The 18,563-nt window shown below is 42.3% G+C and overlaps 2 protein-coding genes across 10 annotated transcripts; one reads left to right on the top strand and one right to left on the bottom strand.

Annotated features, from left to right (window-relative positions):
• Nucleotides 1–437: 437 nt before the first annotated feature.
• On the bottom strand, nucleotides 438–5,380 carry LOC119022908 (epithelial membrane protein 3-like). 7 transcript variants are annotated; one of them, XM_037104355.1, is made up of 6 exons: nucleotides 4,841–5,371; nucleotides 3,506–3,717; nucleotides 2,426–2,513; nucleotides 2,232–2,334; nucleotides 2,000–2,140; nucleotides 661–836 (listed from the first exon to the last, which is right to left on the bottom strand). In XM_037104355.1, exons 3-6 carry the CDS (start codon nucleotides 2,501–2,503, stop codon nucleotides 661–663), a joined length of 498 nt encoding a protein of 165 aa, XP_036960250.1. In that variant the 5' UTR covers nucleotides 2,504–2,513; nucleotides 3,506–3,717; nucleotides 4,841–5,371. The 7 variants fall into 7 exon arrangements, with proteins under 7 accessions (XP_036960252.1, XP_036960250.1, XP_036960248.1 ...); XM_037104353.1 differs by lacking the exon at nucleotides 4,841–5,371 and adding an exon at nucleotides 4,589–4,726 and having other exon boundaries at nucleotides 3,506–3,905; XM_037104356.1 differs by lacking the exon at nucleotides 4,841–5,371 and adding an exon at nucleotides 4,589–4,726.
• Nucleotides 4,637–18,282, top strand: ccdc30 (coiled-coil domain containing 30). 3 transcript variants are annotated; one of them, XM_037104334.1, is made up of 28 exons: nucleotides 4,637–4,761; nucleotides 5,497–5,731; nucleotides 6,695–6,877; nucleotides 6,997–7,117; nucleotides 7,413–7,603; nucleotides 8,442–8,522; nucleotides 8,695–8,769; nucleotides 9,230–9,386; nucleotides 9,711–9,782; nucleotides 10,589–10,704; nucleotides 10,792–10,898; nucleotides 10,997–11,189; nucleotides 11,425–11,523; nucleotides 11,889–12,017; nucleotides 12,166–12,303; nucleotides 12,593–12,771; nucleotides 12,944–13,211; nucleotides 13,425–13,547; nucleotides 14,113–14,283; nucleotides 14,515–14,724; nucleotides 15,205–15,362; nucleotides 15,479–15,644; nucleotides 16,213–16,334; nucleotides 16,418–16,559; nucleotides 16,668–16,804; nucleotides 17,434–17,551; nucleotides 17,813–17,877; nucleotides 17,967–18,282. In XM_037104334.1, the coding sequence occupies exons 2-28, from the start codon at nucleotides 5,720–5,722 to the stop codon at nucleotides 18,172–18,174; spliced, it is 3,741 nt and encodes a 1,246-aa protein (XP_036960229.1). In that variant the 5' UTR covers nucleotides 4,637–4,761; nucleotides 5,497–5,719; the 3' UTR covers nucleotides 18,175–18,282. The 3 variants fall into 3 exon arrangements, with proteins under 3 accessions (XP_036960229.1, XP_036960231.1, XP_036960232.1); XM_037104336.1 differs by lacking the exon at nucleotides 9,711–9,782; XM_037104337.1 differs by lacking the exon at nucleotides 8,695–8,769 and having other exon boundaries at nucleotides 4,638–4,761.
• The last annotated feature ends 281 nt before the right edge of the window (nucleotides 18,283–18,563 follow it).

Below are 18,563 nucleotides of genomic sequence, written 5' to 3'. Positions count from 1 at the left end.
AGGTTTACAGTCACTATGGCAACGACCTGAGAAGTTCCACTTCCTGCTGGTAAAGCACGACACGACCGTACTACTATAAAGGCTTAACGCATGTAAATACTACTACTACCACTACTATGACTAATGACTAATAATAACAGTAATAATGATAAAAAACAAACTTATTTGGTTTCAGATGTAACATTTATTACCAAATATGGCAAACAACATATATGGTAGCAATGATGGACTTTTGTCTATGTGTGATATGTATGAAATGCAGCTACTACATCTGCTGATATCAGCTTTAGGTACAAAAATATACATATGTCCAGTTTGCTCTCAACAGCAATTCAATACCTGACAGGGCCTACAGAAGGAACAAAGTAACAACAGCAACAACAGCAATAACAAAATCACTGCTTTGGTATTTTCCATCCAACAATCTTGTCCTAAAACAGAAGGTGAGCATTATATATTGACCTGACATTATCTTTTTGGCAATTCTTCCACCCACCATGTATCCGCCATTCAAAAACACAATCACATTATCCGAAGCAAAGCAAACGTGACAGGAGCAAAAGACTTCTTTGTAATAACTGATTAACAAAATGTCAGATCACTTCATTTGTTTATTTATTTTCCAATTCCGCTCTTGACGTTGTTTTCCTTTTTTTCTGGTCACTCTTTCTTACGCAAGTGGATGTATATGATCCCGCTACACAGCAGCAAGGGGACACACACCCAGGCCAGGATGAAGCAGTAGCCAAAGTGTCCTGAAGTCAGCTCTCTGGAGTCCTGGAGGATTTCCTTATTGTGTAACGTGTAGATGAGAGCTGCAGAGAAGGCCGTCAGCCCTGCGAAAAAAAAAAAAAAAAAGGAAATATGATTGTTTTAGGATGGGCCTGAGATGTTTACTTGATCTGCCATATTATTACAAAAATGTTCAGTAATGGAAGGTAACAATTTATCCAAGTAACGTCTGTACAAATTTGAGGTTTCTTTACTCGAGAATTTCCTTTTTGTACAACATCTTACCTCTACATCTCAGAGGCAGATATTGTACTATTCACCCCACTGCATTTATCTGACGGCTTTAATCACCAGTCACTTTTCAGATTACAATTTTCAGTAACTTCCTGTCAGGTGAAAAAACATGTATTTTCAAATGTGTTGGTTTTGAATGTTGATGTTAAACTGAAGGAGTACATGTTCCTTTGTGGAATGAGAAAATGCTCCTACTGCTCAAGCGAAAGAACCTGTTTTAAAAAAAAAAAAGAAGGAAAAAAACTCTTTAGATACGCTTGAAAATGCACGTCACGCCGCTGAAAACAAGCTGACTTTTTAGAGAGACGTGGTTCTGACGGGATAGTGATGCTAAAGACATTTGGTGAAGCTGCCAAAATATATAAAATAGTTACAATGAGCTCAACCTAAAAAAAAACAAAACACAAAAAACCCCAACTATAACCCTAACAGCTGTAAAATTCATCAGAAACATCACTGCAGCAGTTATACTAATACTAAATACTAAAGATCAGACATAATAGTACACAAACAGGGATCATTTATGTGCAGACTCAGCACTTAAATGCAGGGCTTTTACTTATAGTGGCGTTTTCCACAGTGTGGTATTAGTAATTGTGCTTAAATAGAATATCTGAATAGTAACCCACTGCAAATCAGTTAGCCATTACTGAGAGGAAACTAAATGTTTAGCCACTGAACTCAACGATTATCAGACGTGTGCACAACAGTATGTTTTGGTGGCTTTCATTACCAAGTTATCTAAAAATGGTAGAAACATACAGAAATGTATCAGGTATCAGGCTCTTCCTCGCCAACTAATGAAAAACAGAATTATCTAGTTCTGCTGCATCTAGAATACAGAGTGCCCAGTTTCTAAACAAGTAGCTTGTTTGCAACCTTGGACATGGTTCGACACGTGGTTTCTAAGAGCACTCGTCACCCCCTCTCAGATGGTCTCACCAGGCGGTACATTGCCTCCCTCCACTGTTACCTGCAAAGATCTGACACAGCCCGGTGAAGTAGAAGAGTCCGCCCTTGGACATGGTGAACAGTTGACCCAGGAACACCAGGAAGGAGACGGAGGAGAAGACCACCGAGAGAACCATCAGGACCTGCACTGCCTGGAGCCACTCTGAGGAAGGAGAGCACACCCCCACATGCATCCAAGCGCCAGCCTTAGTTATTTTTGTGGACGTAAAAACCAGAATGAAATCGCCGCTCACCAGTTTCTTTGGAGGACGCGCACAGCCAGCTCGTTGTGAAGTTGTCGAACCTGCAGTTGTACCACAGGTCTGAGTTCTCCAGGCCTTCCCACTCCCACCAGGACTTTAAAAGAGAGATTAGACACAGTTGGATGTTTTGACCTTATGAAGTAATAGTTAAGAAACAAACACCATGTCTCAAATTAGAATACTACCTTCTCCATGGTCGCAATGAACAGCATTGCCAGCGTGATGAGGTGTAGCAGGGTCACAAACATGAGCAGGTACGCCATTTTCAACTGCCTGCCCAAAACAAACAGCACAGGTTTTTAATTTGGGCTTCCCGTATTCCAACACAGCAGCTTGCGAGGAAATAATGTGTGACCGGCTTAACAAGCTGGTTGGTTCCACAGTGAAATTCAGTGTTGGGGGAACGTTCCTGCTTTTCCCTGAAACGTAAAAGTGGAAAATCTGAGTGTCTGAACAGAGTATACTCTGTGTTGCGTAAGACTTCAAATCAGAGAGCAGCGAGTTATTTCTAAGGCTCCTCTCTGACTGGCCTGTGTGAGGCTACAACAAACCTGTAGAGAACCTGGGCGGGCCGGCTCAAATCCAAACAAGTCCAAAACATTTACCCAATTGACCTGTCTGCCCTTCTGAATGGCTGGGTTTTTTTCAGGGTAAACAAGTCTGCAGTTCAACTTGGGTTTAGGATAGCAGCTCTCCTTGTAACTTAAGAGGAAATTAAAGTCTGCAGAGAAGCCTGTGATTTGACAAAAGCTGCTCGACATCGCAGATCACAGGCTGGACACGTCGGCTCACGACAGGGAGACGACGTGCAGGGGAGACAGAACTAGGAGGCAAATACAAGACAGGATGAAGTTGTCTGCAGATCTTTATCTGTAGGAGAGGTCCGTTTTGGGGTGGGCGGTGGAGTCACGATTCCTGTCAAATTATGTCATTATGTCTAATCCATCATATGAGAGTGGGGGGAAAATCTGTGAAAAGGAATTATATATATTTTTTAAAAATAAACACACAATATGATAAAGATGTAACATGGAAAACGCTGTATGTTATCATGTTTCTTTATTTTCCTCTGGCAAAATGTGTGCTAACAAACAAACAAACAAACAAAAAAGTAATTTCCAGAAGCCATGATGTTTGCTATTCGGTTAAGAGATGTAATGCAATAACCACCACAGTAACATCTTTGTTTACAAATTACCTGGAACAGAGGCTTTTACAAGGTATTTAGTTTAAATTCAACGAAAAGTAAATGAATACCTACTCACCCCAGGGTTTTGTTTTTTCGCCCGTTGCCGTGGATCAAATCTCAGGAGCGGTCCAGGAGCAGCTTCACCCCTCTACAACATTTGTGTGCCCCTCTTGGTGGTCCTCTCCTTCCTAGCATTGCCACACCCCCTCTATTTTTTCAGTCACTCCATCCAAACTTTCCAAGGAGTCCGCCCATTTCCCCTGCGCAGAACAGAGCTCCCCTTTTGCTCTGCCTCGTGGAAAACACAAGTACAACATCACCGTCCAAAAACGGACTCGGAACGAGACCCACCCATGGGCAGTGGTGGCACGTAGAAACCACATGAAAAGGCCTCCTCTGTAAACAGCCCCACTTGGGGAGCGCTTGTGCGTAATGAGCGTTCTGCCATACTCTGAGCCATCCGTGATCCATGAGTCCTGTTTATTGGCAGATATGAAAAGTAAACACACAGCTGCAAGATAGCTCCACCCGCGCATAGTGAGTATACAGGGTGCACTGGTCACACATAAAACATCTGGGCGGGACGCGCCATGCAAACGTGCCAAAGCTCGTTTACTGCAGTGGGTCCAGTGGAGCTGACAGGAAAACAACAAATGATCAAGTTTCTAAACACTGATTGCACATTAACAGCCATGTTTTTGTTTGTTTGTTTGTTTGTTTTTAAAACAAATGGCCAACAAAGTATGTAGTATGTCAATAAAAAGGGTTATTTCATTGCATTTGATTATATATATATATATATATATATATATATATATATATATATATATATATATATATATATATATATATATATATATATATATATATTTTCTTTAAATGAATAGATTATTTAACATATATGTAATACGATGATCGAGCTAAATGTTAAAACGTTAATGCTGATTTTTCACCTTCTTGGAGGAACACTAATATTGTGTTTGGCGCCCCCTGGTGTTCATATACATGGACTAACGGTAAGGAGAAAAGCTTAATTACATTCAATGTCTATTAACTACCGGTGAGAACAGTGCAGTATAACACAGTGAAATATAATATTAATAAAGACGACATGTCTACATATAAACAGATTATTTTTTTTTGCTTTGTTATAAACTACCTGTAAAATTAAAACCACCACGTAGCTGGTTGATTCAAATTGTTCAGATCGATCGTTCCCTGCATCCTTTCAATGGTACGGTCCGTTGCCTAGGTGCTAGTAGAAGCCAATTCGCTCCGCCACGCCTGTCCTCGGCGCTTTGCTCTCTATATTGCCTTTACCTTTTTTGAAAGGTGAGTGAAACTTTACCTAAGCACCGCACACTCGACCTCGTTAAGGCAAAAAAGTTAGCATTTAAGCAAGAGTCCTCACCAGTTGCTGCCAATCAGCGGCAGCAGAAAGCTATGGCTAACGTTAGCGTGCTAGCATTAGCTGAGTGTGAAGTATACTACGGTAACTTTGGAACTAACTTTGCTAACAGCTAGCTCACGCTGTAGGTAGTCTCAGGTGTGAGTGTTCGTTATTTACGAGCGTATTAAAGCGCACCGTTTGCAGCAAATCTTCGATCATTAGCTAACCACATATTTCTGACTAGTGAGCTTGCGTGGCCAAAAGGAATGTAAGTGGCTGTTGTCCGACGAAAACCTTCGTTTGCTCCTCCTCGTCAGACATTTTGGGAAGAATAGTTAGCCCGAGAACAAAGATTTTCTTTAACCCTAAAGTCGTCACTAATTTGAAATAACACTATAACATGGCAGGGTATGTGTATAGAATGTGTCACGCAGGACAACGCCTGATGCGATGATAGAGATGTCACCCACGTTGCAGTTCATGTTATATTCCTTCCTGATAACATTCTAGCAGAAAAAAGTAGATGAAACATAGCTAATCAGCTTCGAGATTTGCATAGCACCAGCTGTGTGCCTGCGCCTGTCTCAACTGAGGCAGCTAGTCTAATCTCTAAGCAGGTGACAGCAGGTCCTAATATGACTTGACAGTATTGTTCTTAAGTATGTCATCTCATACAGGGGGACTCAAGGACAAGAGACGTTTCCATGGATCAAGTGCAACAACAGTGGGGGGTGATGAAGTATGAGGATCTGCTCATCTGTGCCACACCATTGCAGAATTGAGTCGCTCTCTGTGCAGTACCATGTAGTTTAAAATTGTGCTTTTGGATCATCAATTTCACCACTGAGGAAAAAGTTCATCATTTCACAGATGCAGCTTCAGCGAACTTAATGTTTGACCATGGATGAGGAGGTAATATTCATAACTGTGAGTTTGCTTACAGATAACATTGTCACCATTCAGATGCTTTGTTCCGCTGTTCAAAACCAGGACAATTTAATGAAAGGTCTGTGAAATACAAGCTATACAAATGTGACTTTGTTCTATTGTTATCAGCAGCTTTTTTTGCCCACTGGGGAAAGTCTTTGGGCACTTTTTACTTGGCTGTCAGTTCAGATAAGTTACCATAAAAATGTACGATTTACATGAGAAAGCAGCTGTTGGGAGTTTATGAATCCATCAGTACTAAGATCGCAATTGTAGTGTCTGATCTTTAGCGATTTCTTCCACAATGGCTAGAGCAAGACCAGCTGCTGGGATGTTTAAGTACAACAGGCATGTGAGACTTGATACCCAGCCTGTGACAATATGGTGCATGTTGTTGGCGCACCGTCCACTCTTGGAGTAGTTTAAATGCTGCATGGGGGGGCTGCTCATGTTACACACCCTACAATGTACAGTATTGAATTCAGCAACAGGTGTTTAGTGCTGGCATGCCGCTCTGATGCTTTGACCCTCTCCCTGCGTGTCAGACAAATGGATCAGTTTTCAGTGAGATGGACAACCCTGAAGTTGAAATCTTTTGCTGATGCCTTAGTTTGCAGTGTGTTTTGCATAATCATTCTTTGACATACTTATGTTACAACTTTTTAAGTAGGTCACATTCAAAGATGCATTATACAACAGGAAGGCATTTAAAGTTTAGATAATTTGAGCGTATCTAGTTTTGGAATTGCTGAATATTCTCTATGCTATAATAGGCAAAGCTTAATAATAATGACAAGTAGTATGCTCAAGGCTACTCTGTCATATGCAAGTTTAATTTGATACTGCATGATTCACCACAGTACTGAGAGGTATTTCACTTCATAAAATCTGACATGCTACGGTGTAACGAAATAGTTTACTTAATTCAGCTCCTTCTCGGGTCCTTAGGTGCCGACAGAGCTGGACCAGATTTCCTCGCGGCTGCAGGAGGATGGCTTGCCTCCGGGGGCCAGTGTCGAGGAGCGGCAGAGCCACCTATGGCGGCTGCTGCTTGAAAGTGAGGCAAAGCTTCGGTCATCCAACAAGGAGCTGCAGACCATACGCACCCAGCAGGCCAATGAGATGGAGGAGGTCAACACTTTATTTGGAGTTTATTTCACAACAATGTCACAGACACCTTGATGTGATTGTGTGTGATTGAAGGCTCCAAAGTCGCATCTGAATTTGGAATTTTTTTTCTCGTCTGTTAGGTGGAGAGCTATGTTGCACATATTCGTGGGCTGCTGGAAGAGCGCGAGGGACTCACTGCAGAATATGAGAGAGACAATGAACACTTGCGACATGAGCTTCACCTTATCAGACAACAACAAGGTGACAATCCAGTTCAAATGTATTTTATTGTATATGGTTTATTTGAGGGACAGATACAAATCATGGGGGTTGTACAACAATCCAACAGAAAGCATTACAGCATCTTTTGGCTAGTAAGCTATCTTGGCTCCCCCAAGCTCCTTAACACAATATTTCAAACAACTGCCATTTTTTAACTTGCCGTTAATTCTCTGGAATCAGTCTGTTAATATTTCAACCCATACATTCCCTGAGTTAGATATTTTCTTGTGTTTATTTTAATCCTGCTGCCAGTGAAAACTCCCCTTTCTTCCAGAGAGTCAGAGCAAGGAGCTTGCAGAGATGTTGGTTCAGGAGGACCTCGGGGAGATGGGCTTGAGTAGCCCCAGTGAGCAGGTGGCTTACCTGCTGGTGGAGAGGGCCACACTGCTGGAAAGGCTAGAGGCTGCTGAGAGGAGACTGGAAAGTCAGAACCTCACTGACATATCGAAGGAAGCCCAACAGCAGGTAAAGGACTCACCTGTGTACTCCGGAGATTGTGTGGGTTCTTACTTAGGTGTAGTTCATTTTCACCATTTCAACTATAAATGTAGGGATCGACGAATATGTTTTTTCAGGATCAATACAGATACAAGTCAGAGGTGATCAAGGAGATCAATAACAGATGATCCGAACCACCATTTCCCATAAAAATGAAAAACGTACTGTCAAAATTTGGAATAATCAGTGATGGAATGTAGATAAGTTTACATTTCTTCAGGTACTGTACTGGTATTCTGTGCTCCACTACATTTATTTGGTAACTTCGGTTACTAGTTACTTTGGAGGTTCAGATTATTTATGGTGTTATTTCTTTTTAATCTGTTGGTTTCCTTTTTAAATGTAATTTTGTGTCTTTGTGTATCATGTAAAGGACTATATTAATAAAATATATTATAACTTTTATTAAAAATGTTTTCAGTGTTGGCAGGCACTGCTTGATTTGCAACCAATCAGACATTGCTGTGGTCGGTACATTGAGTTAGACCACAGAGTGGTGACCACAGAGAGAGGCAGCTGTAGCAGACACACAGTTGTGCTTTTCTAAATTAATATATTTTATCTGTAATTGGACAAAAGAAAAAGAAAATTACAAAAAACACTGATTCCAATAATCAGAAAAATGGTGAATATCGGCTCCGATAAACTGACTAATCCTTAGTCTCTAACGCTCCTTAACAATTCATGTGCAGTCTTCAGCCATTTTGAGTTTTCAACCTGACACATCTTAATGTTTAACTACCAGAGGCAAATGCAGAGACCATTTAAATGTGGTTAAGTGAGTCTTGTTCTCTCGATGACACAGGAGCATATTTGCCTCACGCTGGGGGAGGAGCTAACACAGCAGAGGGAGGATATGCAGAAAACCATAGATAACGTGACAAAGGTGAGGTGACTGTCATTAAGGCTTGGCTGAATTACAGATCTGTTTATCTTCAGGTTGAATGAAGTTTGTACAGCAGAGAAAAAAAACTGTTCTTTTTCAAGGTACATCGACACCATGTGATGGTTTTGTAGTGTCTGTTGTGATTCTACACACATGGGTCTTTCCTCAGCAGTGTTCATCCCAGAGTCCACTGAAGAAGCTGTTTGGGCTGCGCAGGTCTGGTCAGAGCAAACACAATATTACCCCTGTAGGTTTCCACCTCGAGGCTCGTACTAACTGTGTAACTAACACTGGTGTTGTGATAAAGAGCATCGCTGGCTTGTTTCACACTGGTACTACTTCTTGACGCACATTCCACGCCGACGATGTGCCTCGATATCCGCATGACCACTATGATGCATATGACATGGCTTGTCTCGGCGAGTGTTTTCTAACACCTGGTGACTGCTTGTTGGGTGGAAATTTAATAACACATCACAGGTAACAGCATGTGTACGTTTTGTCCCACTATGCAGGTAAATGCTGACATCTAAGTTTACACCTCACTGCCCTCAGTCCTTTCCAGGCCCGCTGCGATGATGTATCTCACCATCAGAATGCATGTCTCTTGCAGCAGCTTGTTGGCCTACTTGCATCTCCAGTCTTGCCTACCGATCTTCTGTCCCGCTGCACTCATCTCACTCTAACCAGTCATTCTTTTACGTCAGGCCCACAGTGAGGAGATTTCACGCGAGCGAAATGAGCGCCAAAGGCTGGAGCGGGACCTGGATGAGGCGTCTAGGAGGCTGTCAATGGCTCACCAGGATATCCGCAGACTCACCAATGAGCTGGATGCTGCCAAGAACAACAACCTAGACCCAAGTGGTATGTTGTAAAGACTTGTGAATTGTGAATTGTGAGTGAACATTAGACTTTGATGTGAAGTTTCAAAAGACTGTATATGCGTACAGTTTTGTGTATTTATTTCAATAAAGTGTTTGTAAGAAAGGTATTCATGATGGCATGAAGTACCCAGTAATGGCCAGAATTATACATGTCAGTCTACAGATTTGATTAATATAATGGCTTTATGTGAACTGGTGTGTAATTATAGCACACTGCGGGAAGTCATCAGCAATGATAAAAAGGCATGAAAGAGCAGAAAGTATTCAGCTTTAAAGAATAAAAAAAATGTGCTTATAATCTCAGGGTTTGAGCTTCAGGGAACGCTCCAGGAAGTAGAGAACCTGAGGAAGGAAGTGGAGAAACTGAAACGCTGTGGTGAGACAGACTTTGGTGTGAAAAAAACGTGCCAGTCAGTGTGCGACATTAACACCAGCCACATTGTTTGGAGATTTATTGTTACTGTTCTAAGATTCTGGATGAATGGAGAGTTGTTAAAAATGGTGGGTGAAATTAGGAACTTGCCTGTAGGGTTGGATTTTTTTTTTATATTATTACTGACTGAATAATCAGATGATGAATTATTTTTTGAATTCTATTGAAATATTTTAAAGAAGTTATTACTACAGACACAACTAAGAAGTTAATTTACTTTCTATTAATTTCACACATTCCTATCGAAGGGTCCTCTATTATTCCCCTATATATTATATATCAAATATTGTCAGGCTGGACCAAAATGTTTGATTATGTTGGTGTTTCTCCATACTAGTTGTATTTTGGCTGAATCTTGAACTTTCCTGAGGATGCCCAATCAAATCTCCTGCCACGTGCATTTATGATTTGGCAAGACATTCAGCTAGTTAAGAGTATTACATAACCAGACAGATGGACAAAGTCACAAATGTAACATTAGTCCTGACAGAAAGTCCCTCAAGTTTGTTAAAATGCTTCATGTGTTCACTTTAAGGACTAAATAAGCTCATAAAAACATTTAAACACATTTCAAAAGGACACGTTTCTTTACCAATCCATCATTCTGGACAAATTGATCATCATAATTACTGCGAACAGTAGATGTGTCATATTGTAATAATATTTTAAAATGCAAAACAAGACAGAGACAAAAATGTTTAGTTGAATTGTTCATAGATGTTCATGGCCATAGTTTTGTCTCTTCACAGATATGATGAAGCTGCAGCAAGCCAAAGAGCAAAATGACAGACTAGATGTTGAGAACAGAGCTCTGAGGGAGAGAGTCCGCACTTTAGAGTCTGAGAAGAACAATCTCTTGGACCAGGTTGGTGTTTTGCAAATTTTCTTCATTAGAATAAAAAACAAATGTTGTCAGAGCAGCTTGGCATTGTTTGTTCTTGTGTTTGTCCAGTCGGCAGATCAAGATGTTGTTGCCAAAGAGGATCAAAAAGACCAGAGCATCAGCAGTGATCCACCAAACAGTCAGTTTGGCAGTGAAAAGGATTACATTCACAAACGGTAGATATTTTAATTCCCCCAACAACTAACCCTGGTTGATAATGTCATACAGTTCCTACCTACTCTCACTGAATTGAATCACCATAAATCCCTTTCAGGTGTCGTGAGGCGATGGAAGATGGTCTTGTACAGGTAAGGGAGCTGCAACGACAACTCCAGAGGCGACGCAAGGAACAGGAAGAGCTGGAGGAGAGGAATGAGGAGCTGGAGGCACTGCTGGGGGAGGCTCAGAATGCCAGCAAGGAGGAGAGGCACCGCCACGAGGGAGAACTGGAGGGACTTCACAGAAGAGTAATTAGCTGCACCAAATTCCTGCTCAAAATCTCTGTTCATTTTCTACACTGGATGAAACAGCGATGGTTCAGAACCATTTCTCCTGGGTAGATGAAGGCAGCTAGTTTCACAGATGTTTCTTAATGCTAGACCTTGTTGAGAGGAACTCAGACAGTGTCATTTAGTCTCTTGCCTGTCTTTGACAAAGTTGCCTCTCTAATGGCTGAGAAATAATCTTAACTTGTCAATGCAGATCAAAGGCTTGGAGGCAGAGCTAAAGAAGCAGGATGCCCAAGAGAAAGTGCTAAAGAATGGAGAAGACGTCAAATCCACTGAGTCCTACTTACAGCTGGTGAGAAATGACTCCTTTTTGAATATCATCCCTGTCCCTTATGAAAAAAAAGATATGTACGCTTTAGCTTCTACAAGTGAAAAAGGTGTAATCCTTGTGCTTATAATGCATAAAATAAAGTTTGAAATGTTTATGTAAGTAATAGGCAGCAAAAAAAATAAAAAATAGAATAGTGAAATCCTTACAGTTCAGACCTCTCGATATTTCTATAAATAGAACCTGAAATGTGTAAAAGATGAATAAACCTTGACCTCCAGACCTCAGGCTGCAGGGATTAAATGATGACACACCAAAAGAGTTCTAATACATTAAATTCCAGTGCAGCCTAGAAATGCTTTTGTATTTTCCTGTCACCATGTATGAAGAACCTGAGGGACAGCAGCCAGGAGAGGTTGGCTCTGCTAGAGGCTCGTCTGACTGAGGAGAAGGACTGGAGGAAACAGCTGGAGGTAGACCTCAGTGCTGCCCAGGCTGCCCTCAAAAAGGACAAAGAGGTAAAAACCATACATACGAGAGAATTAACTGCTATGAAGTATGACATTCAATTTAAAGTTCAAGAGATTTAGTCCTGAAGCAAAGAGCTACTGTTGTATTCTGAAAAAACATAGATACTACATGTTTCCACCTTCCTCCACACCAAAGGCTTTGCAGATAGGTGAAAGAGAGCTGAAGAAGCTGAGACTTGAGGTCAACAGTCTTCAGACAGAATGCCAACAAGGGAAAACACTCATCAAGAGCCTCACCCAAGTCAAAGGGGAGAAAGCAGTTCTGGAGGAAAAGGTTTGTTAATTCTACATACAAGTCTGCTATTCAACACTGACACCTTGCATTAGTCAGAAAAGCAAACATGCAGATTATACCCTTAGATAAAATAAACCAGTGAAGCATAATGTTAATACGCAAACACATTTCCACTGCAATGACTGACAAAGAATTGGTGTTTGCATACAAAAGGGTAGCTTAAAACAGATGATCGTAACAAGAACATTTTGTGTATTCAGTGTCAGTCATTTTGACATGTCTCTAAAATGAATCCCTCTTAATCTTTCTGACTTTGCCCTTCTGCCAGATGGCCCAGATGGAGCGTGCTCACAGCCGCCTCCAGAGCGAGCTGGAGCGCTTCAAGGATGGTAACCGGACCCAGGAAGACCTCAGGGAGAACAGGCTTCAGGTGGACCAGCTGCAGGTGCAGGCTGACGGCCTAAAGGCTGAACTCAACAGCCTCCAGACAGCACATGACGCCTTGAGGTTGTTATCAGCCCAGAGTTTATAGTGCAAAATGTATTGGCTCATAAAGTAGTGTTTTAGTAAGTGATAGCACTGCCCCAACTACCGATTCTATCTTGTTTCATTGCCGGTCACAAGACAGGACCGGAGCACCGGACCTTGCACGTTTTGCATAAATGTGCATATTCCACAGGTCTGAGATGGATTCTGAGCGGCGGCAGACTGCTGAGCTCCGGAACCTGCTGAGCTCCAGCGTCCAGGAGAAGCTGACAGCTGAGGGGGAAAGAGAGAGACTGGAGCTCGAGATACAGCGCCTCAAAGAACAGCTCAAGTGGCATCAAGAGCAGCTCTCCTCTACAAAGGAAGCATCTATTAGAAGCCAGACACCTGAACTGCCCACAGCTCACGTAGAAACCAGGCTTAATCCAATGGAGAGGAACAAGGATGAGTGCATGGATCAGGTAACCGGATTACATCTGCATTGACAGGGCCATTTGATTTGTTCAAGGTTCATATGTGAAATCATCTTGCGGACTGTTATTAAGATGACAGAAATTGGGGCAGTGGATGCATCTCAAATACTGAAGCTGCTCGTAGATGGAGACCAGCACCAAGGGGAATTCCTGTGCCAAAGTAACATGTGGTTCATACGTGTTTGTGACTTGTGTTCGTAGGTCTCATGTCTGAAGCAGGAGCTGAATCATCTGCAGACCAAACTGGGGGAGGAGAGGAAGCTGGCCTCCCAGCACCAACTGGCCCTGCAGGCTCAGGTCAATGAGGCTCAGGCACACGTCAAGGTATGTATGATCAAAACACATCCTGTTGCTGTTTGTGTAGTCCAGTTTTAAATTGTGAGTTTCGGTTTCCAGTGTTGGGTTAGGTCACCTTGAAATGTGTTCATTTACTGAGCGCAATTTACATGGCTATTTCTGTTGAAGATATTGCTATTCTGTACTATAAAACTCTATTCACAAAAAATGAGAATTTCTCAAATATTCTTTTCTCTCTTCATATGGGACACTCTTCTTGCCACTGCTTTTTTCAAGAAGGAAAGGCAGTACAGTATGCTGGGCGCATATAGAAAAAAATCAACCATTTGTACTTTCACACACACTGGCAACTACCAAGAGTGTTGATCACTGAGAAAACACAAATATCACGTGATTCCAGAGGCATTACACTATCAGCTCAAAGCTTGTGAGAATCTCGAGCAAACTGTCAGAATTCTTACACAGAGATAAACAAAACAATCATTTTAGTCCCAACAAACATTTCGAAATGATTCATTCAAAATCATAATAATGTTTTAAGGAAAAGAGATAACAGCCACCCAAAAATCTTATCTCCGACTGCCCTCTTCAGTCCCAGGACTTAGTACTGAGCCAGAAGGCAGAGGAGGCTAAACAGATGAAGCAGGACCTCCAGAGGGCCCAGAGCCTGTTCACCTCAGCAGAGAGAGAGCTGCGCTACGAGAAGGAGAAGAGCATGGACATTAAGAGACACAACACCCTGCTGGACCAGGAAAAACTCAAGGTCGGTACCCAATTACACAGCTGTACATTTGGAATTTCCTGAATTCCTCTGACCTTTCTCATTTAACCAACATCCTTCTCACTCTCTTAGTCACCCAGTCACCTTGCTGTGAGATGAATTACTGTGAGCAAATATGAAACTGCAACCTGAACATGTCAGTAAACAAAAAGCTCTGATTGTCTCAATAGTTGTTAACCATCCATCTTCTGTTATTTAACGTGCTTCCTTCAGCTTTGTGCAGAGCTGAAGCAGGTCCAGACCAAGCTGGTCCAGGTGGAGCAGAGTGTCCACACTCAGTCGGCTGAGTGTGAACGTCAGCAGCAGAAAATCAGGGAACTGGAGTTGGAGCTGGCGCGGAACTGTACAAACCGCAGCGCCACCACCACTCTGCAGGAGGACCTGCAGGCTGAGAGGGCACGGCTCATTGCTGCTGACAAGAAGGTCAGTGCTGCTGCAAACTCTCTGCAGAGCTCAACACCTTCATATAATCTGAAGTCAAATCTGTTGCTCCTTTATGTTGCAATTTCTTTATTGAATTACGATGTGATATTGCAATTGACAAATTATTATGATCTATATCTCTATACATATCAATACATTCTAATACATACTCTTCATTTATTGTGGTATGATTTCTGTGACCTAGTTTGCCCATAAGGTTAAATAAAGATGATCCTCATGAGTATGCAGAAGAAGCAGTTGCCCCTCAGCTTAGGAAGAAAATGTTGGGACATGATTCTTGTTCCTGTAGCGATGACATGTTCTACTTTACTTGCCCCAACTCTTTTTCATGATTATTTGTGAATAATAGAGACACCTTCAGGAAAACCTGGGTTACGCTTTAAGTGAGTGGGAGGTCAGGGGCTTCATGTTGTCTGTTTGTGTGACGGAGTGAAGCCTGTGGCTCTGTTGTGATGGCAGGTGTTAGAGCTTCAGCAGCAGCTAAAGAGTGCCCAGCACCAGCTGCGCGTGGAGGAAGCTCGGGCCGGTGAGAGCAGCCGCCTGGAGAGGGACAGCAGGGATCTGTCTGACACCCTGTCAGCCCTGAGAGCCAAGCAGCAGGAGGAGCACATCACCAGGTCACACAAACTGCGGTGTAGCTCACACTACCCAAGCCTATCGGAGTTGCAGGTTTTACGGCAGAGTTTTAGTTGACCATCCCTTTATCCATCTTTTCCTCCCTTTACTATTTCAGGAGGCTGTTGGAGCAGCGTGAGGAGGAGCTGCAGCAGCAGGTGCGCTCCCTGAGGCTGAAGGAGGCCTCCATGACCAGGACCAATGCAGAGCTCAACCACCGTGTCCAGCAGTTGGAGACCCGACTGGCCATCCTGGAGGCTGAGATTAGCAAGGCCAGAGAGGAGGTAAAAAAACAGCAGCTGTCACCTTTCATGCTCCCCATTTGTCTGTTTCACTTACCTTTCCAAATCAAACATGATTCACAACTTGTATCCATTGACAAGTTCTCAGCATTTACTTTGTGCTGTTTATCATCTTTTGGATGTTTTTTTTTTCTGACCAGAATTGAAAGTAAAAGTTTTCGTAAATTGTTCATTGTAGCATTATGACATAAGTGAAACCTTGTCTTTTCAGAGTTGTTACATTCAAAACAATGTGTTATCAGTCTGTGAGCTCTGTCACTTAATCTACACTTTTAATCTTGAGCTGCTTTTATGTTTCAGTCTGTGGCTCCACTGAAATTTCCACATGCAGGGTGATACAAGGTTTTTTTTTCACTGTAGTCAGTATGTTGGCACCCTTTTTCAAAAACTGTGATCATTTAGTACTGTTTGACTTTTAGCCATCATTTTTACAAGGTCATTGTACACAGTGATAGCCATATGTATTGTTTATATTTTCGTGTTCATGAATTCCTCAATGTGTTAAATCCTGTTTGAATAGTAAAGTGCATGTTTTACTTGCGTCATGCAGGTGAGAGACAGTCAGAAATCGAGCCACAGACTGCAGGAGGACTTGGTGGCCAGTCAGCAGGACTGTGACAGACTGCAGGGGGAGCTGCAGCAGGTTCTCCTCCAACTGGACACACACGTCAGGTGAGACAAATATTATTAAATGAACTCTGGGACACTGGCTAACGGTCCTTTCTGTGGTTAACTTCCTTTTCTCCACTAACCAGGAAGTACAACGAAAAGCAGAGTCAGCACAAGACCAAGCTGCGCCAGGCCAAGCAGGTCTTCCTCAAGGTGACCGCACAGAGGGACCGTGTCATCCAGAAACTGGAGAACGACCTGGTGTTGGCCTCCAGCCTTTCACACAAGGTCACACAACATGCACAACAGAACATCATCTAAACGCCTTTAATGCCAATTGTGAGATGTTTGTGCCAGATAAATATGTCTTTTGTGAATCTTCCTTCTGTGTTTCAGGAGAAAGAGAGGATCCACACAGTGATGGAGGAAAATGAGAAGCTTTTGGAGGAGAAGAGGGAGCTACTGCGGAAGATAAGTGAGGCAGAGGAAATGGGCAGCCAAGGCATGAGGACGGCCTCCACAGTCCAACACAGGTATCTCAACGAATCACGAGTGAATTACTTTTTACACTTAGATCTGCTGCCTGTTCCTTTTGAAATGGCAGTTTGAGTGGAAATGTTGGCTGAAGTGTCTCATTACTGCTGTTATTGATCGTGATCTCTACCAAGAATTGAAATATTATTGTCAAGGAAAACTACTGAATGAATGAATACAGTAAACAGCAAAGACCAGTGACTCATTGGGTTAATTCTGTTTCTCCCCTAGTTTGTGTAGACGCCTTGTGAACTGTACCACAAGAAAATAACAATTTACATAGTCAACCTATCATTAAATTTGCATGTGTGTCTGATGTTTGAAAGGACAATTTGTCAGTTACTTTCATGACTTATTATTTAGTCTGTGAAATGTCAAGAAAATTTCATCACAATCTCCCAGAGCCCAAAGTGAGACCCTCAAAAAGCCGCTTGTGTCCAACCAACAGCCCAAAACCCAAAGAGTCTGCAGTTACTGCCATGGCAGAGGAAAGCAGCAAATTCTCACATTTAAGAAGCTGGAACCAGCTATCGTTTGAGAAAAAAAATATGTGATTAAGAGACTATCAAAACCGTATGCAAACTTTTTTTTTTTTAATTTAAATTTTGACTTTAAATCTGTGCTCCAGGGTCAATGTCTTAGAAGTGGAAAACAGGCAACTTCAGGATCGAACGCTGAAGCTCTCCAATCAAGTCAGTTCCTTAGAACGAGCCCTGAGAAACGTCCAGTCGTACTACAGCCTGGAGGTAACACCACACTTGTTTCTTATGCCTCAATGGGACATGCCACCCAAAATATCATAAGCTTTCTTAATTGATTTAAAACCAGTCAGACAGCATCAATATAACGGGATGAGGTATTTCTAACTGAAGCGTTTACGTTGGCTTGAAAATGGTCCAAGAAGGATTATATCATGGCTCAGGCTTTATGTTGTAAGAGAAACGGCTTGACTTTCTGTGAAATGGGTGACATGTATTTTGATCATGAACGGTTTACACACTCAACAGAACACCAAGAAGGCGCTCCCCTCTGAGAGTCTGTGTGATGGCATCCTGCACACATCCACGTTAAGGTAAGGCAGTCAGAGAGGTGTTCCTCTCATTTTCTTGATATGTAGGTTTACATATAGGTTGACTCTTGTGTGTGTGCTTGCGTTACCAGCCTGACGTCAGGTCAGTGTGACCCACTGGACATCCTGGATGCGATCTGCCGCGTGAAGGTGGGCGATCGCATGGTAGTCGATGGCAACCGGGCGTCCGTCTCAGCACAACACCCGTCAGAGCAGGGTTACCTGAACCTCACCTCCCCACTGTTTCCTCCAGACACCAAAGGCTCTGAGGAGAGCTCTAATAACAGTGAGCAGGTATGAATTGGGAGGTTGTAGCCTGTGTTCGCAACAGCAGCGAGGAAGACTGTCGTACTACAGAATCCGCCCACTTCCACTAGACAAAAATCTGAATAAAGGAGTGATAAAATATGTAGAATGCTAATAATCCTCATTAAAAGGCAGTAATAATGAAAGGGAGCTTCCACTGCAGTTCTGCTCAGGGTGATTTCTCTTTTGTATTGCAAAGCAGATTCTCATTTGGCCTGAAAGTACTGTTTTTTTGATCCAGGTTCAGAATGAGGGTGAACATTTGGACAGATTTGTCAAAGCCAGTCTAAGTGTCAATCAGTTTTTTATGACATATTTTAAAAGGAAACAGGATGCAGTGGGAGAATTGATTTAGAACTTGTGGCACAATCTTGCATACGTCT

This window comes from Acanthopagrus latus, chromosome 7, assembly GCF_904848185.1.
Source record: "Acanthopagrus latus isolate v.2019 chromosome 7, fAcaLat1.1, whole genome shotgun sequence".
NCBI lineage: Eukaryota > Metazoa > Chordata > Actinopteri > Spariformes > Sparidae > Acanthopagrus > Acanthopagrus latus.
Note: the sequence above shows the minus strand (reverse complement) of the source record. Positions and strands in the feature narration are given on the sequence as shown.

Bases quoted from the DNA above. Each gene is read 5' to 3' on its own strand.
- LOC119022908 (XM_037104359.1), bottom strand. From the start codon at position 2,503: ATGGCGTACCTGCTCATGTTTGTGACCCTGCTACACCTCATCACGCTG. The intron at 2,141-2,231 runs GTGAGCGGCGAT...CTCCTTCCTCAG, and splicing joins CGCGTCCTCCAAAGAAACTG to AGTGGCTCCAGGCAGTGCAG. The intron at 837-1,999 runs GTAACAGTGGAG...TTTTTTTCGCAG, and splicing joins GCTGTGTCAGATCTTTGCAG to GGCTGACGGCCTTCTCTGCA.
- ccdc30 (XM_037104334.1), top strand. The intron at 11,524-11,888 runs GTGAGAAATGAC...CCATGTATGAAG, and splicing joins CTGAGTCCTACTTACAGCTG to AACCTGAGGGACAGCAGCCA. The intron at 12,772-12,943 runs GTTGTTATCAGC...CATATTCCACAG, and splicing joins ACAGCACATGACGCCTTGAG to GTCTGAGATGGATTCTGAGC.